Source organism: Bos mutus, chromosome 17 (assembly GCF_027580195.1).
Source record: "Bos mutus isolate GX-2022 chromosome 17, NWIPB_WYAK_1.1, whole genome shotgun sequence".
NCBI classification, from domain to species: domain Eukaryota; kingdom Metazoa; phylum Chordata; class Mammalia; order Artiodactyla; family Bovidae; genus Bos; species Bos mutus.
The window spans coordinates 16,860,873-16,879,394 of NC_091633.1; the positions used below are offsets into that span (position 1 = coordinate 16,860,873).

The 18,522-nt window shown below is 48.6% G+C and overlaps 1 protein-coding gene across 6 annotated transcripts in view; it reads right to left on the minus strand.

The window, feature by feature from the left end:
- The window catches only part of CIT (citron rho-interacting serine/threonine kinase), a 174,675-nt gene that overhangs the window by 742 nt on the left and 155,411 nt on the right, over nt 1–18,522 (minus strand). For 4 of the 6 annotated variants that reach the window (XM_070386137.1, XM_070386133.1, XM_070386134.1 and 1 more), the window contains 16 exons: nt 16,477–16,614; nt 15,449–15,629; nt 14,721–14,812; nt 14,126–14,230; nt 13,747–13,916; nt 13,026–13,070; nt 12,499–12,579; nt 12,231–12,366; nt 10,824–10,963; nt 10,390–10,482; nt 8,809–8,917; nt 8,581–8,709; nt 8,047–8,127; nt 6,402–6,480; nt 5,815–5,994; nt 727–1,027 (listed from right to left, as the gene is read on the minus strand). In XM_070386137.1, coding sequence (XP_070242238.1) covers nt 727–1,027; nt 5,815–5,994; nt 6,402–6,480; nt 8,047–8,127; nt 8,581–8,709; nt 8,809–8,917; nt 10,390–10,482; nt 10,824–10,963; nt 12,231–12,366; nt 12,499–12,579; nt 13,026–13,070; nt 13,747–13,916; nt 14,126–14,230; nt 14,721–14,812; nt 15,449–15,629; nt 16,477–16,614 — 2,060 coding nt within the window. The remainder of the gene's footprint in view (nt 1–726; nt 1,028–5,814; nt 5,995–6,401; nt 6,481–8,046; nt 8,128–8,580; nt 8,710–8,808; nt 8,918–10,389; nt 10,483–10,823; nt 10,964–12,230; nt 12,367–12,498; nt 12,580–13,025; nt 13,071–13,746; nt 13,917–14,125; nt 14,231–14,720; nt 14,813–15,448; nt 15,630–16,476; nt 16,615–18,522) is intronic. The other 2 variants (XM_070386136.1, XM_070386138.1) reach the window with 1 other exon arrangement.

Here is an 18,522-nt window from a genome sequence, read left to right on the forward strand (position 1 = left end):
AGGGAACGGCTACCCAGTCCAGCATTCTGTCTTGGAGAATTCCATGGACTGTATAGTCCATGGGATTGCAAAGAGTCGGACACAACTAAGCAACTTTCACTTTCAAGGAAAACAGTTAAACAGCATTCCCTCCTCTCTCTAGATGGCATTAGGAGAGCGTGGTCCAGAAAACCAGCACCTAGAACTGGCTGGCCTGCCGAGGCGTCCGCAAGCTTCCGAGCCCCGCCCCCACTCGAGGGCCCCTGGTTATCAGCACATCCCTCCAGGCCCTCAGTTGGTAACATGCAAGCTACACAGGTAATAAATGCACATGATTTTAAAATTTCAAAAGGTGCAGAGTTCTTCTAGAAGGCAACCAGTGTTACCAGACTTCAATGTAGCCTTGCAGAGAAATTCTTGATGTGACTTTGTACACATATATATGTTTGAAAAAAGTAAAGCAAGTAACCTTTTGAATGGCATGTTTTGTGTGTTTAAGAATTTGCTTGTCTGCACAGATCTCTCTAGAAACTGCGAACACTAGTTGCATTTGAGGAAGGGAATGCTGTACACCTTTGGTGGCTCTTACAGTTTGAGGGCCACACATGATGCATTTGTACAAGAGGCCCCTTCTCAAGCTATTTTCTTCCTAAACCTCTTACAAATCCCACAAAACCCTAATTACAGTTGTGGAGCCTCTTCCTTACAGCTGTGGCTCTTCAGGGCTGAGAAGGGCACCGCCCTTACCTTGTTGACCTGGGACAGCGGGGTCCTCACGGCCCCCACGGGCAGCCGGCCCCTGCTGCTGTCCTCAAACAGCCGCCCAGGGGAGCGCTCCCTCCGCGTGCTCAGCATCCGGCCAGGGGACTTCTCGCGCTCCAGGGGGCGGCCCGGAGACTTGTCCCTGCGCAGCTCGGTCCGCCCCTCGCGGTAGCGGTGGGGTGTGCTTGGCTCTCGAGGGTGGCTGGGGCCTTCGGGAGGCGCCGGGCTTGAGGCCACGCGCTTGGTGATGTGCTCGTTGTACGTCGGCGGGCCTCGCTTGTTGGGGCTATGACAACAGGAGAGGGAGGTGGGGAGCTGAGCCATCCCCATGCCCATCTCACCACAGGTTATTAGAAACAGATCCCCACCTGGAGTCCTTCAGGCTTTGTGTTTACCTCGAGAGTGAGGACAGAAAGAAGGCAGAGCTAACAGCAAAGAGAAGTCAAGTTTCCTAGTCTCGGGGCAGGCTTTCTGCTGAGCACCTGCCATGTCAGGTGCTGTGTAAGCTCGTCAGATCATGCTAACAGCTCGGCATGCCAGGAACAGGTGACCCTTATTGTACAGACAAGAGGACGGAGATGCAGAGAGGCCAGGACTCCAGTACAGGTCAGTTTGACATCGTAATTCACATACTCCACCCTGCTGACCTAGTAATTTCCAGAGCCTAAAGTTCACAGGAAGTCTTCCTTTAGGGGTTAAGCCTGTACTCATTACTGTCAGTTGCCAAATCTGTCCCACTTTTGGGCCTCTGTTGGTCATCTCTCTAGGTGGCTTTCCAAGAGCCTTTGTGCTAGAGGTGTAGAAATCAAACCTGATCCAATTAGGAGACAGAGCAGGGCCAATGCAAACAGCGGACTAGGCTCAAAAAACATATGAGCAATTGAAAGTAGTGGGACCTTTTCTTACGAACGATCTAACCCTCCACCCAGCCCTGGCCTGCCTTGCAGAGAAATTTTCATGTTTCAAATGAAGATCTCACCAGGCTTGGCCCTTACCACCCCTCTGCAGAAGCAAGATCCAGAAACACAGAACTGACACACAGCCTTCAAAGTCAGTTCCTTCTCACCCTCAAACAGAAAAGGTACCGGGGCCCTCGTTATCTGAGCATAATTAGTGCTGGGAAAAGGCAGCCTACTTAAAATGGGAACACCATTTCACAGAGACTATTACTTGAAGACATATTTTGATTGATTGGGGCTTTATCTTAGAAAAATAAAAGCAGAAATCAGGAAAATATATTTTATCCTAGATAATTTTAAAAATCTAAATTACAATTGTAATTACATGGTAAGAATGAACCAAGTATGAATCACATACTGATTTATTATGCTCTAATTTTCTCAGGAAAATTGTATGCTAACATGCTGGGTGACATCCTCCACCAGCGACGCTGGATTTTGTGCCGTGAAATCGTAAAGTCATTTGAATATTTGACAGCGTCACCAGAGGCCTCTCTTAACCCTTTGATATTTAAATCTTTCCCTTTGGAAGGGACCGAACTTGATTTTCTTTAATTACTGGCCTAACTCTAGGGAACCTCTTCTGTCAACACCCATTACAGAAAGCAACTGAGCAGCAAAGACGCTGACCCGCTTCAGGAGAGGAAACTCTAGAGCAAGCTTGAGGGCCAAGTCCAGGCAGATGCCTGTTTTAGTAAAGTTTCACTGGAGCACGGCCACGCCCATCTGGTGGTGCACTGAGGTTGCTTTCATGGTCTAACAACAAAGTTGAGCAGTTGAGACAGGGACCATATGGCCTGCAAACCCCAAAATACTATCTGGACTTTTACAGAAAAACAAATTGGTGAACAGAACGGAAATAACTCTAAAGTGGTCAGTCAGTCTATTGTAGTTTCATATTTTCTTCCCTATGTAGCTCAAACTGTGGCAACTCTAACAACCAGTGCTCAGAAAGCCACACTTTCTTGTGCTGTGTTTGCAGCAGTAAAACTTAGGGTGACTTTTGATTTCAACATCTTGAAGTCAAGGTTTCTTTTCATCTCTAGCCATGTGGCTCTGTGATATGGAAGACAAAAAAGTTCAAGAGAATTATATTAAGCCTATTGTAATGGAAGAGAAATTATAAAGTGTGCCCATCATAAAGCAAGGGAGAGGGTGCTCACTGCCCAGAGGAAGAAGAGTGGTTCAAGGAGGGCCATTTGAGAAGTCAGCTGGGATTAATGGGATGAAGAACACGCTCGTTATTGTAGGCTGAGCTGGCCATCTTCCATCTCCGTATCTGTTAATAACCAATGATCTACCACACCAATTTTCTGTTTCTTGCATAGGGTTACATTTCCTGCTCTGCTAAAGAGACGAGGGTGGTGTGGCCTGCAGTAAAGCAGTCTCCCATGCTGGCCTTCTACATTCTGGACCTGCCCAAGGCAGTCAGCAGCAAAAAGACAGTTTTATAAGCCAAGAGATAAAGCCTAGCAGCTGGCTCTCCAGAACAGAAGGAACTGGAACCATTTTCACCACAGAGTAAGTCACTTCTCACAGACACACCACGTCATATCAAAAGGAAGGTCCCTGAACATCTAACTAGTGAGGCAGTGGAGGAAAAAAATACCTAGTTACAGTACTTGGGTTTCTTCTTGCATGACCTAGAGGGTAAATAAAATCTAGACTTTTCAGGAGGGGACTAGAGCCCTTTGAGCAGTCACCCCTGAAGCAGAGGCCAAAAGAGCGAGGGGCAGCTGACTGTTTAGCACTTCCAGTTTTCCAGCAAGTTCCTGGAATTGAAATCACACTGACAGACATTTCTGACCAACACTTGTATTTTAACAAAATAGAGACTCTTCATTAGGACATAGAGCTTAGGAAAGAAAGCTGTCAACTTAATGTTCTGAGACTAAGTATTTTGTAGCCTTAGAGGTGGCCGCTAAACTGAGTCCCTTGGGGATAAAAACTGTCTTCATTTGTGTGTCCCCAACCCTGGGTCTGGCACATGGCAGGGCCCACATAACTGTATAGGGTAAACATGTGGGCTTTGTAGACCAGTCCACAAAAAGTAAAATCCTACGTCAATTAAATATTCCTCTAGGTTGAGAAAGCTCATCTCCTTTGTGGGCCAACGTCTTAAAATTATACGTCTCAAATCCACACACGGAACTGAATCTGGCTCCTCACCCTGGGGGGTCAAGACAAAGCCCATCCCCCTTCCACCCGCTGCTGGTGGAATAACAGAAGAGTACAGCCTCCAGGGAGGAAAACTCAGGGACACCTGTCGCAATCGCCAACAATTCCTTTTCTAGGAATTCAGCCTCCAGGTAGATTCCAAGCATTCGAAGTGAAGATATACCAAGTCCTTTACTACAGCAACAAACTGGAAACACCCAAATGCCCGCTGATAAAGGAGCAGTTAAACAAGGTATAGTCACGTGAAGGAATGCTGGTCAGGCATTAAAAAAGAGAAACACTTTGTGCACCCACATGAGGCAGCTTCCAAGACGCAGGCGTGTGTGCACGGTGTGCTGCCACCTCCATCAAGAAGGGGACATGTGCTTGGGGACCAGCAGGGTAAGGATGCCCCAAAACAGGCTTCTCCCTTAAAAACAAGCACACTGGTACCACTGCAGGGAGCACATTGGGCTTGGAGCACCCCAGCCTCAGAAAATTATCACTATCTGATCTATCTCGGTCCTCCTGGGAAAAGACTAGAGTTATAATAATTTGGGGGGACGGGCCCACAGAGGACCTAAGATTCCTTATTAGTGTCTGAAGAAGACATGGCCCCAGCCTTCAAGACAAGGAGAGAAGCGGCTTTCCCAGACTCAATACCAGTAGACTTTCTTGTGTCTCCGAGTCCCCTGGATCCCCAACCATATGTACTTCACTTAAGCAAAAATCCAATAAGGAACTAACAGTGTCACTTCATGTTGCGAGGCTGTGGGTGTCCAGTTCACCTGCTTCCATGGAGGGAACTGACAGCAATCACAGACGGTATGAGCATCCTGTCTGCACTGTACAAAGAAGGGCCAAGAGCCACGTGGGAATCCTCATCCACTGCTGCTGCTTTCCTTCTCATTTTCTCCTGCTCTTCCTTTCCTCTCAGGGTTTGTTTTTAATTGACCTGATGCAGGTCTTGCACAACAGAAGTCCCTTATCTCTGGATGGTTTCGGAAAAACAAACAGTGGTGACTGTTTCATGTGGCTAATGTCTGAGGCAGTGAAACCAACTTGGGGAAAACAAGAGGCTAGCCAGAACAGTCAGAAGAAAGTCCTCCTGTGTGTTCCTAGGGATCTGTAAGGCCACACACACGAGTAAGCCTGTACCCAAACCCAGAAAAAACTTAGAAAGGCCTCAGTCTCGGCAGCTGACTCTTGAGTGCTGAAGGTGTACCCCAAACTCCAAACACACACACCATTTAAGGAAATCCTCTCTAGTTATTCATCTGCCCACTACCCTAATCAAGCAGAAACTTCAGTGGCTCACATAACAAAGAATGCAGACTATATAATTAGTCCAGAGAGTCACTCAACAAATAGCAGCAACACACCCTGGGAGGGGAAGGGGGAGCTGATTTTCAGAGTCATCACATGGTATTAATTGAAATGTTTGCTTTTCAACAAAGTATAGCCTGTACTCAAGGCCTCATTTCTCCTGGGAAATCTTTCTTAGCCCCCAGGTCCAAGCTGGGAACCCTCCTCTGAGCTTCTGCAGCGCTTTAAACCACCCAAGTATGAACCCCATTCTCCTTGGCTAGCTGGCATCACATGGGTGCTTGTCTTGCCCATGGGCCTCCTCAGGGAGGGAAAAGAGTCCAACTATTCACACTCGGTCTCCCTCAGCAAGCCCAGTGAGCGCAGCACACTTATCAGCTAAAGCAATGAATGCATTATGAACACAGCCACAGGAAACAGCACCAGAGAAAAGGCTAGACATTTCCTTCCACCTTTTCCAAGGGGACACTAAAAAATTCTCCTGTTGCTTATAAAGGACTGTCATTTAAATGCCGTTGGTTTCAAAGAAATAAGTGGCTTGAGCTTGAAGATGGGAAAACTGTCAACCAGTTAAGCAAGATTTCCTCCTCCTCTGCCCCTCTGTGATGAGGAAGAGGAGAAGGCGTGTTACCTGCGGGAGGTGGATGGGCCACGGTGGTGGTCGGTGCCGGTCTCCTTCACCAGGTTTCCTTTGCAGCAAATGACCCTTAACTTATCCTGATATGAGGACGCCAGGTAGATGGCTCCTGAGGAGATTGCAGGGCCCAGGTAGCGTGGGTTGGGGATTTCCAAATATGCTCGGGCGGGGGTCCTGTAGAGTTTCAGATGAGAGTTTGCACAGCTGGTTATCCCCACTGTTAGGACCCGGCCCCAACACCCAGCCGCTGAACTTTTCGCAGTTGTTTAGTCGCTAAGTCATGTCCAACTCTGCGACCCCATGGACTATAGCCCACCAGGCTCCTCTGTCCATCCAGGCAAGAATATTAGAGTGGGTTGCCATGCCCTCCTCCAGGGTATCTTCCCAACCCAGGGATGGAACCCAGGTCTCCCGCATTGCAGGCAGATTCTTTATACCATCTGAGCCACCAGGGAAGCCCACCAGGATGGAGTAGGTATCCTATCCTTTCTCCAGGGGATCTTCCCAACCCAGGGATCAAACCAACATTTCTTGCATTGGCAGGGAGTTACCACTGAGCCACCAAGGAAACCAATTCTTACCCCAGAGAGGAGCGGGCCTGGATCTCAATTACTTCGAGTGAGTTGAAGTGAGTCACAAACAGATAGGGTTCTCTGTAGGCTGCATGACCACCACGGAGGAAGAGCATGGGGCAAGGAAGGGTTAAGAGACAGAAAATCAAAACCTGGCTGCAGTGCAACCTTGGACCCAGCAGCCCAGCTCAGTGTATCCTACACATGCACCCACATGCCTGTATAATGAGGCATGTTTAAGTTTATCCCCTGCCACTGCTGTTGGGGCAGACGCTGGGAGCCCACTCAGGGAACAGCGTGCAGGATCAGTTATATAAATCACGGCACAACTGTGGGATCTGCAGAGCCGTGAGAATGCACGAAGCAGCTCTCTCCACATGCTGACGTGGGGAACACCCAAGGTGCACAGTGCAGATGCACAGTAAGGCTCCGAATCTGTGTCAGCTGTGCTGCCTCACTGGTCTTTTAAAAGGGAGAGGGATGAGAATCAATTGTTATGTGCCTGTGTTTGCATAAGGCACTGGAAGGATAAGAAACGCAGAACTAAGTTTTTTTTTCCCTTAGGGGAGTAGGGATGGAGAAATTTGGGAGACGAGTAACATGGGCGAGACTTTCATTGTAACCTTTTAAAACTGCTTAATCAGATTCTCCAAAAAGTTTAATAAAAATGACTGGATTCATAGACAATCAGGTATTTCTAGTCCTAATACTGTATATTTCTGTATCACAGTGTCAAACTCTAGGCTATAATGTGAGCTGGTTTTGGTCTTAAAGGGAAACAGATTATCACTGTTATTCCTTGTGCTGAACTGTTATTTCAGTATTAGTCACACCTCCTACTACACAGGCCCCCATGGACTCTCTCTGCCTGGAATCCTGGCAAAGCTAGCAGGATGGGGTGGAAGCGAGAAGGCCTGGGCGCCTCTGCTTTTGCACTCGTAGAGGCAGCCCTGGTGCAGAGGGTAAGACCTCCAGCCGCTGGCCCCTGCTAAGCCCCCGCCCGACAGCCGGTCTAACTGACGGCCACTCTGTGAAGCCATTTTGGATGTCCCGGCACCTCTGTTGACACCACATGAAGCAAAGCTGTCCAGTCAGGCCTCCGAGTCTCAGGCAATAAGAATAAGCAGTTGTTCTGAGTCACTAGGTTTTGGAACATGTTACGGGGCAACAGATAAATGAGACAGCCTTGAAGGGTATTTCAGCCATAACGGTGTTTCAGACCATTCACACAGGCATCGTGTATGTGCGTTTACCCTTGACACAGCAGCTCCACTTTGAGAGTTTCTGAGCTGGGGCTATTACTTAACCAGTGTGCAAATACCGTAAGTTCATCACAGCGTTGTTCACACTTGAGCCTGTTTAGAACTGGTTAAAGTGACGGGTCATCAGCTGTGTCGTGAGACGCTATGCAGCCTGGTGACATGATTTAAACAAACTCACAAGGAGTGCTCTCCGTTCTGTCATGAGAGGCTGGTGGGTTTGGTTTATGCATCCTGCCCCAGGTCCTCTGTCCTGGACACTTACATGGGAGATGCTACATGTGGCGCCTGGTGCCATAGGGAGCCCCCAGGCACAGTGCATAAGCCAAAAGGAATTCCACCAGCGGTTCCTACCAGGGCACCAAGTACTGATCCCCACACCTTGCCTCACCTACCAAAGGCCAGAGGTAAGCGACTCCACTTGAGATCATCTGTGCGGCTGCGTCTTCCATAAGAATCCACGAACACCCCGAATTCTGGAAGGAGGCAGAGTCCAGAGCTTAAGCACGGCCAAAAACAGGGAGCATCAAAGACACACACTGACAGGAGTGAGGAATCCAGCCCGGGGCACCTGGGTCGTGGAAACCTCAGGAGCTCTGCTGAGCCACGTTTCTGGGGTTTACTAAAGAAGAGGGTTTGAGTGAAAGGGGAGAGACAGGAAGTGGGTGATGGAGGAAGGAGAGAAACAGACCCAGAGATTTAGGGAGAGGAAAGGGGAAAGAGAAGAGTGAGGGACAAAGAAGGACAGAGCAGACCGGTCTGGAAGAGACTGCATGGACCTGGCTAGAGCCTGCTGGGACACCCCAAGGGTGCTGCTGGAGCAAGACCAATGTCCCCTGTACTCCAACAGCAGCACCCCGCCCCGCCCCGAGGCCCCTGTCTGGGGCTGTGGGTGCCCTGAGCACCCCATCAGCCACCGGTGGACTCACCGTGGAAACAGAGCAGGAACTCCTCCCGCTGCCCCGCGCCGTTCACCTGCATGATGGACACGGGGAAGCTGTTGGAAGAGGAGGCAAACACGGCAGGCGCCAAGGAATGGTCGTTCTTATCCAGGAATTCTGTAAAGGCAGGCAAGACGCGGGGCCTCAGGACCAAGGAGGAGCCCAAGGCGTTGGCAGGGCCAGAAACGCGCCAGCGGGGGTGCGCCCGGGCCCTACCCTCTAGCGTGTACTGCTTCATGTCGATTTCGTAGAATTTATTGGTTCCGATGAGGATACTGTAGTTGGTGAAGTGGATACAGCTGCAGGGCTCCGAGGTCTCGATCTCCTAAGACGAGGGTGTGAGGGGCAGCAGAGAGGAGGATGTGAGTGTTGACTTGGAACAGCCCCTGCTCTCCAACCAGGCCATAGGGTTCGCCACCCAACTTTCCCTATGGTCTTCACACCAAGCAAGTCCCTTCACGTTCTTCATAAGGACCCATGGTCCTTTTGCTACCTCTGGGTTCTTTGCAACCACAGACTAAAAAAGGTCAAATTGCAACCGAAAAAGTCAAACACCATTTTAAGAAAAAGGGGTAGCGTTCAAAGAGAGCTTTAAAAATACAACATTCTAATCTGAAGGAAAAGCCTGGAGGAATACACCATCGGTGGTAGCTGCAGGAAGTGGTTTTAGTTTCCTTCCTTTTCCAAGCTTCTCAGTTTCTATCTTGAATCTGCATTATGTACTTCATCACTATCATCATTGCTGTTCTCATCGTCTGAATTATCTGCTTCCTAATTACTTCCACTTGTTTACGGGCCAATCCTAAGGAAGGGCTGCAGAAATCCTAGTTATGTTTTACTCCAAATGGTGGCCAGGAAATGAATGATTTCTGAGAATTTTCCTGAAGCTAACAGTGCAAACTTTAGTCAGCATTATCCTCACCATTGAATATTTACTGATCACTAGGAATGAGGAAACTGCACGGCAGGGGAAGCGTGGTGAGGTGGTGGGGAAAGCCAGAATTCAGTCTAGGTCTCAACTTTGTAACCTGGGATCTTGGCCAACCTTAGTCATCTTACCTGAGAAGTGGGGATGGCCATTCCTGCTTCTCACAACTGTTGTGAAGTGTGTGAAACAGCCAGCCCTATCTGTTTAGAACAGGTGCTCAACTGAAACACTAACAGCAGCCCACCCCAGATAAGACAGTCTCTAACAGGTAGTGGTGACCCATACATATTCATCCCTCCTACTTTTGAGACCAACCGTAAGAGCACCTGCAATACATCAGGCTCACAGTGGGTGCAACATTCCTGTCTAGGGACAAGAGATGGGTTTCTCGGGAAGGAAAGCAAACGCGGTGATCCAGCAGATGCCTGTCTGCACCCCAGGCAGTATCACAACTCTGCTCCAAGGAGAACCAGCTCTCGAAATGGGTTATCAAAACAGCCAGCACTGGCTTTTCTAAAGGTAATTATTAGAAACTTCTGTGATCTGAGAAAGATTCTGGTAGGGGCCACCAGGGCTGCTTGCTCCTCAGAGCCTCCTATTTTCTGCTGTTTCAAAAGAGGAGTCTCCTATCAGCTACCTTCCTCTCTCCCCTCACAAAAAGCTGAATTTGCAGGGCTGGCTAGAGAGGCCGCTCACGCCCGGGAGGAGGAAAGGCAGGGAGAAAACTGATGGCCACTCTGGAGCGTCCTCTAGGGCAGGGCACCCTCTTGTTCCCTCTCTAAGGAGGTCACCCAGGATGAAGGGGACACACACAGGCACCTTCCCACCAGCTCACCAAGAAAGTAGGCCCAGCGAGGCCCAGGACTTACTTTGCGAATGCAGTACTTGCTGAGGTTTTCATTGTAGCGGAGAATGACAACTTTGCTGGGCATGGCTGCACAGATGCAGAGCCCGCTCTCAATCTGAAAAGCAGTTGGGGTGGAGGGTAGGAGAAGAGCATCACCAGTGAGTGTACCAGCTCCATGGCAAAGCTGGTTAGGAGCCGGGCCTCTCAAGCTGCCACCAAGGACACAAGAACAGGTTGTCCCCCACGGGAAGGGCCGTGCCGGGCACCGCTGGGTGTTCAGGAGCAACCCTGGCTCTGCTCATGTGATGCCAATGGCACCACTACCAGTTGTGTTGAAAAGAGGCAACAGAAATTTAACCCAGTTTAAGGACAGGGTTTTCAAGGTCAAATTGTTAAGCAGAGGAGCCACAACAACTCCCAGAAGAGTCGCCATCTGGGGCCCAGAGGACCACTGACCTTGCCAGCAGCAAACAAGTGGCAGCCCTTGACAGCTTCAAAGATGTTGGGCGAGATGTCCGGCTGGGCGGGGAGGTGAGACTGCGCGAGGGACTGCTTCACCTTCTTCACGTCCACGAGACACAGGGCCCGCTCCTCTCCTGAGGGGACCGGGGACAGTGGAGCACAATGGCGGGTCTCATTCTAACCTTGAGTGAAAGCTACTCCAGGCCACACAGATGCGTGAATTTCCACAAATCCCCATTAACACAGTTTAGGTCCAAGTGTTAGATCTAAAAGGAAAACATCTACCCTCTTGGTCAAGACTGTGGGAGGAAACAAAAATTCTGCAGACAAAAAATCAGAGAATGTGAACTGAATGTTCAAATGTGTTCCCCACCAAAGTCAAGAACATTTGTGTTGGGAGTCAGTGAGGGACTTTTATAATATAAAACAGTGGACATGGGAGTTCTGTGGCAGTCCAGTGGTTAGGACTCCACACTATGACTGCAGAGACAAAGGTTCAATCCCTGGTCAGGGAACTAAGATCCCACATGCCATGTGACCAAAGAAAAGAAGAAAACGTACCACGTGAAACTATTCTGTATGATGTCACAGTGGCAGATGTTTGTCACACATTCGTCCAAACCCACAGAATGCATAGGAGTGAACCCCAATGTAAACTATGGCCTTGGCGTGGCATGTCCCACTCAGGTGCCAGGTGTGTGTGATGGCAGAGGTACACAGGAATTCTCTCTACCTTCTGCTGTGAACCTAAAACTGCGCCCAGGGAAAATATCAAGATGGAAGTGAAGAAAAAGAAAGCAAGCGAGAAAACAAGCTGACAGAGGAAAAGCACCGAGAGATCAAGCAAAGCTAGTTCCTGACCATATGGATCCAGCCAGCCAAGCCTGAGTTAAGATTTGACTGTGAATGTTTTGAACGTGAAGCCAATGCATTGTTGTTTTCCTTTAAAAAAAAAAAATTACCAATAAAGAGAGGAGAATAAAGCCTTTCTGCCCTGGGTATGTAAGAGAATGCCCCTGTTCTTAGCTGACTGGCTGAAGAATCTGGAGTCAGAGCTGCAACTGACTCTCACGTGGTTCAGAATAAGTGAGAGTGTGTGTGTGTGTGTGTGTGTGTGTGTGTGTGTGTGTGTGTGTGTGTGTAGGAAGAGAGAAATAAATATGTGTTGAACTGTTACTGAGTGCTACATGCAAAGGAAGGGTCTGAGACCGGGGAGCACGGGCGATGCACACGGCAGGGCAGGCAGGCTCTCAGAGCACAGGGCCTCGGGCCCCTTCAGGGACCCAGAGGGAAGAGCCCCTCCTGCTCCAGCCCGCCCCCAAGTTTGACAAACATGACATGTGAGTTTCAAATCGTTTCCCCTACAAGTGAAGGCAAAGCGCTGTGTCCTTGGCCTCCCACCTGCGATCATGAGGAGCTTCTCCAGGTCCTTGATGATGTAAATCTGGAAGACTGCTCCGATTCCTGGGACGTGGGTGAGGGAGTTCTTCAAGACATTCAGCGCATACAGCCCTTCCTCGGTGCCCACCAGCACCACCTGCCAGGGCACAAGTCCCCAGGAAGAGCATGAGCGGGGCCATGTCCCCATTACCACCCCTTGACATGGTCCTGTAACGCGTGCGGCTATGGCCAGATCCCAGCAGACGTTGCCCAAAAAAAGCATCGTCACCTGGTCGCTGAAGGGCAGCGTGCAGTTCATGTCCAGACGGTCATCACCTTCCAGTTTCAACAGGGAGTTTCCGAGCAATTTCTTTTCACATGTGAAAGAGAAGAGAGAGAAAAAAGGAGGCCACAGTGAGGCTGAACTGTTTGTGACTGAACTGTCCAGAGAGACAAAAGCAAGAACAGAGGAAAGTTTAATGCCAGGGAGAAGGGCAAGTTACTCCTGCAGACACTCAGAAGCACACACCTGCTCCTGATTTGCCCCCTACTTTGATCTGAGTTCAAAAGGCAGGACCTGAATGTTACTGGTGTCTCTGGGTGGTGGTTAATTAGCGTCGGGGACATAACTGGGTTTAGATGCATAACTAAATGAGCACAGGAGACATAGATTCTGTCACACAAAACAAGCCAAAGCTGAAGGGTGTCACTGCAAAGGGTTAATAAGCCACGTGGACGCTCCTGCCCCTCCAGGCGTCAGCACAAGTGCAAAGCCCAGTGTCAGTGGCAAATCAACCAGCTCCTGAGTCTCTTTACCTGAGCCCACGCGGGCAGAGGCTCGTAGGAAGTACAGTCACGGCCCTATTGTACACACATGGATGGGGCGTTCAGTTAAAGGCTCACACGTGGGAGATGGGTCATCAACACAGCGCTTTCTCGTGAGAGGGAGGCTGGTGGCTAAGGACTTCCGACTGCTAACACTTAAAGTGTTTATTAGGAGCTAAGTGTTTGAAAAGAGCTGTTGGGGCTTTGGTGGTGGAAATGCCAGTGCGTGATGAGCACTGTTTGTATCCTGGAATGTTCCAGGAGGAGTGATGCCAAGCAAGGCCTACCCACGTCTCTAACATCTTCAGGAGAAGTAGGATTTCAGACCTGCCTTTGGAAGAGCAGATCACGTAAAAGCAATTGAGCAGGTTATGAAAAAGCTTCCTGAAAGAGACATGGCTTTTGGCAGCCCTTTGTGCTGCTTGTAACACAAGCCTTTGAACCACGTAAACACATCTGGGTAAAGGAGAGAGAGCATTTCCTTCTAAGTAATTTGCAGCTGTGCTGCCAGAACTGAGACCTAGTATGCCCTGAAGAGCTGGCTAATGGTGGCGAATCCCTCATTCTAGAGGGTTCGGGCGGGGGGACCTGTGAGGCCAGACCCTGCCTGGAAGCCTGGATCTCTAGGGGCACACAGAGGGGGAGGCTGAAGGGACCCCCACCCAGTCAGCCCCCTCTACAAACACAAGCTCTGGCCCGCGTGCATACTCACAGCGTCGGCTTCCGCCTTTTCCCTAGACACTCTCCCACCTGCCACAACTGACTCTAAGGCGGTGACCCAGCGCTGCTTGTCGGGAAAGCTGGGAGCCAGCAAGTAGAGGGTCCTCCCAGGCCAGCAGGTGGTATGGGGGTGAGACTCCATCTTCAGGACATAGGGGACATCTAGGAGATTGGGCAGACAGCACAGGGTGGAGTTCGCCACCCACACCAGGAGGGAGGGCCAAGCCACCTGAGTCCCAGTTACATAGCAGACGTGGAGGTGGGGGGTGGGGGAGCCTCCTTCACAGGCTGATCCTGCACAGGCCCCCCCTCCCACCCGCGCTGAAGGCTGCAGCCCAGCCCACCTCCCGGGGGGGCCTGCTGCCCCTCACCTGCTTTGGCTGTGTTTGCAAGTTCAGAAGCACCAACGGCGCCATGAATAGACACGTCCCCGTCGGGAAGGCACAGCTCAAATTCTTCCACCGGCCTCTGTCCAGCTTGGTGCAAAGAGGAAGGGCAGAAAGAAAAACAAAAGAACAGGAACAAGAACAAGGGGAGACGAGAGGAAGAGAGAGAGACGGAGTATGCATGGAAAGAGAGGCGCACGAGAACAGAGGGGGGAGGAGATGTGCAGAGAAGGCGGAGAGGGAAGATAAAAACAAAAGTAAAGTGTGTCAGATGAAGAGCACAGTCAAATTTCGGATGACGATGCAGATTTAGGGGTTAGTTGGCTGAGGCGGAAGTTCTCGGAAGGTGTATTAGCAGGTGGAATCTTCAGGGCAGCACCCTGCAGGGTCTTCAGAGGGGAGACCTATAGACGTGAGTATCGTACCAATAACCTTTAGCGGAGTCATTTGGGTTTTAATTTTCAAAAATGGAAAATTCGTAGAAGGCTTGCAACGCAGTCCGGAAAACAGAGCCTTCACGCCAAGACTGGGAGACCTGGGCCAACTGCGTGCAACGAGATTCCCCGACTCATTAATTTACCTTCTCTGGCTTCGTTGTCATAAATGAGGACTTTGGAGCCCTCCAGAACGATGTACTTCCTGTCCCAGCCTTGCTGTCCTCGCTTGTTATTCCTGGGAAGACAGACGTGGGAAAGAACTGTTTGAACTTGGAAGAAATGGGTGGGAAGCAAGAGTGGGGAGGAGAGGAAATCCCAGTAAAGATGCTTCCCTGGAAAACAACAGGAATGACATGCCGGGGTGGGGAAGGAAAGCTTCCTTCTACCCTCTGGCTTGTGGAGCTGGCCCTGAATTCAACTGATGTTAAGACACGTGAACAGGAGAGAAGCACACACACATTTAATTTTGTGTGTACGTGGGTGTCTCCACAAGCAAATAAAGCCCCCAAAGCAGATGGGCCCAAGTGCTTATACCCTAAGTCAAACGAAGAACAGTTAACTGTGGAAAAGTAACACGGTCTGTGCGCATAGGTTTCTCCCCGCTGGCCTTGCCCTTGCTCTGAAGATAAGAATGCTCCTTTCCTCCTGCTGCAGGAAGAACAGCTTTGACATGGGAGTATTATATCCTACTTTTCCAAGAGAAATCGGGGAGGTTAGAGTGTCCCTCTTGCACCTGCTATTTTCTAAGTGCCTTTAGCTCAAAACAGTCCTTTACCCCAAAGTGGCCTTTTCCAGACCGGCACATCCTGCCGCCCTTCACCAGCCACCGCTTGCCCACCCGCTGCCAGGCCAAACCGCCCTGCAGCAATACCTGGGCACCTTCATCCACCCTTCCAGGTGCAGGCTGCTGCTGGGCTCCTTGGACTGCAGACCCGGGGAGTTCATTTTGTCGCGGCAGAAGGCCTCGGTGAAGTGTGTGGCGTATTCGGCTGGCAGGCCACAGGTGGCTGGCAAGCATGTGGAGCACTTGGGGTGGCACATGACCTGACATTCTAGGGAAAAGCAGTGAACAGGCTGAAAACACACCCGTCTGATGCTGGACCACTCCCTGCCTCCGCCAGCCAACCCCCGACCTCCACCCTGCCTGGCCCTGCCACTCAGGGCACCCCTCAGCCTTCCCAGGAGCCAGGCCCCTACAGAGACAGCCAAGCTCTCTCAATCCAGTCTTCCTGGTTTCTCCCAGGCTGCCACAGACAGATGTGCAAAGGACACATCTGCACATCTCCCCTGAAGCCAGGACACAGCTTAAAGGCAAGAAGACACCAGCCTGAGGGAAAGGAGCCTGGAAGTTCTCAAAGACCAAGGCATTTTGCATAGGCGATTGGAGACATGGGCTGAAAATGCGTATAAATTCCCTCCTTGAACATGGGGAAAACAGTGTCCTCCCCCTAAGAATAAACGTGTGAAAATGAATGCACTATATCACGGGCTTCCCTGATAGCTCAGTTGGTAAAGAATCTGCCTGCAAAGCAGGAGACATGGGTTCAATCCCTGGGTTGGGAAGATCCTCTGGAGAAGGGCAAGGCTACCCACTCCAGTATTCTGGCCTAGAGAATTATAGTCTATACAGTCCATGGGGTTGCAAAGAGTTGGACATGACTGAGCGACTATATGCTGCTGCTGCTGCTGCTAAGTCGCTTCAGTCGTGTCCGACTCCGTGCAACCCCAGAGACGGCAGCCCACGAGGCTCCACCATCCCTGGGATTCTCCAGGCAAGAACACTGGAGTGGGTTGCCATATGATGAGGAATGTTTAAATAAAAAAAAAAACCACCGCCGGACAGAACTTTAGTGGAGACGCACGGGGGCCCTACCACAAATGCACAGCAGCTGCTCTTACCGAGACACTTGGATGCCTGGCGCCCGAAGTGCACGGTATCCAGACACACGGCACACTTCGTGGCTCGCATGTTCAGTCCCACGTTGAACCGGTGAGGGATGTTGTGGTGCATGCGCTCCTTAAGACGCCGGCTGAATTCTGGAGGGAAATTTTATTTTAAAAAATCAGAGTGCTGCAAAATAATACCATCAAGAAAGTGAAAAGACACCCACAGGATGGGAGAAACGTTTGTAAATCATCTCTCTGGCAAGGAGCCTGTAGATAAGATGTAGAAAGAACTCTTATGATGCAATAGTAACAAGATAACCCAATTAAAAAGTGGGCAAAGGATGTGAACAAATGTCTCTCTGAAGAAGATAAATAAATGGCCAAGATACACAGGAAAAGATGCTTGAGTCATTCTTCCTTAGGGAAATGCAAATGAACACCACAGTGAGATGTTAGTTCACGGTCACTGGATTATCTAGACTCAAAAATATGGGAAATGGGTGTTGATGAAGATGTGGAGAAATGAAGGTCCTCATACACTGCTGGTGGAAAAGCAAATGGTGCAGCCACTGTGGAGTCCAGAATTACCAGATGCCCCAGCAATTCCACCCCTAGGTCTATACCCAAGAGAACTGAGAACACATGTAGCCACAAAATTTGTGCACAGATGTTCACGGCAGTATTATTTATGATAGCCATAAACGGAACCAACCCAAAAGTCCATCAATGGACTAATACATAAACAAGATGTGATGATCACACAACAGAATGTTATTCTGCCGTAAAAAAAGGGAAGAACTGATAAATGCTCCAAGATGGATGAATCAGAAAAACTATGCTGCATGGAAGAAGCCAGACACACAAAGTTAGGCAAGGTGCGTCCTTTATGGAAAATGTCCAGGACAGCAAATCCATGGAGACAGAAAGCAGACTGATACCTGTCAGATGTTCCATGAAGGGGAAAATGGCAAGTAACTGCCAGTGAGTTTAGGGGTATTTTTCTGGTGGTCGACTGGAGGAACCAAAAATGTTTTAAAAATTCGAATGTGATGATTATACAGCCTTGTGAACTTACTTAAAAAAAAAAATCACTGAATTATACATTTCAAACAAATGGATTGTATGGTATGTGAATTATATCTCAATAAAGCTGTTAAAAAAAAAAGCATCTTAGTGACAGATTGTGAAACTATTTTAACACTAACAGATGTGTCTAGATTTATAGGAATCAAATTAAGATCGCCATTATCTGGTTATTAGGAATTAGGTTTTATTTAAAAACACATTCCCAGTAGGAGATGGTTAATACGATGGCATAGCTGTTTGTGAGCGTAAACAAACATACGCTTCTAAATCAGTTGTTTGTAAATATTTTAGTCATGAAAGGTATGTTTTCCAGATGAGATCATGGAGCGCTTTCCAGAATCCAGTTTAAAAATCACCATTCTTGAACATATTTAAATAATTTTAAAGACTTCATTCCAGGAAAAGATAGGTAGGATTTAGCTACTATACTGTTTTAAAGCTACTGCTATTTCACCATAACCCAAAATACCCATATTTGGAAAGAGTTAACTTTTCATCATTATTTTAAGATTGATATTGCCAACACAACAACTGAAATAAAGGCATAAATTTTCAAAAAAAAAAAAATAAATAAAATAAAATTAAGCCTAAAAATAATTATTGAGTAGGAAGATTGGGGATTGTGGTTGTAATACTATTTGAGTTCTATAATATTTCTTTAGCAACGTTTAAGGAAAACATGTGAAATAAAATTTTTTCTGATGCGTAAAAAAAAAAAAATAAAATAAAATAAAAAAAAAAAAATAAAATAAAATAAAAAAAAAAAAAAAAAGACTTCATTTTAGCTTCCTGCTTCAGATTATTTCATAGAGAATTTCTGTTCAATACAAGACCAATAATGTGTTATAATATTTTTATAACCAAAGTGTGAGTAAACAAACACAGCAAATGAACTGAAGTAAGTTCCAGATGTACCAACCATGGTTTTGCATTAATTATTTATGTAAAACATGAAATTTGCAAGCTTGTAAC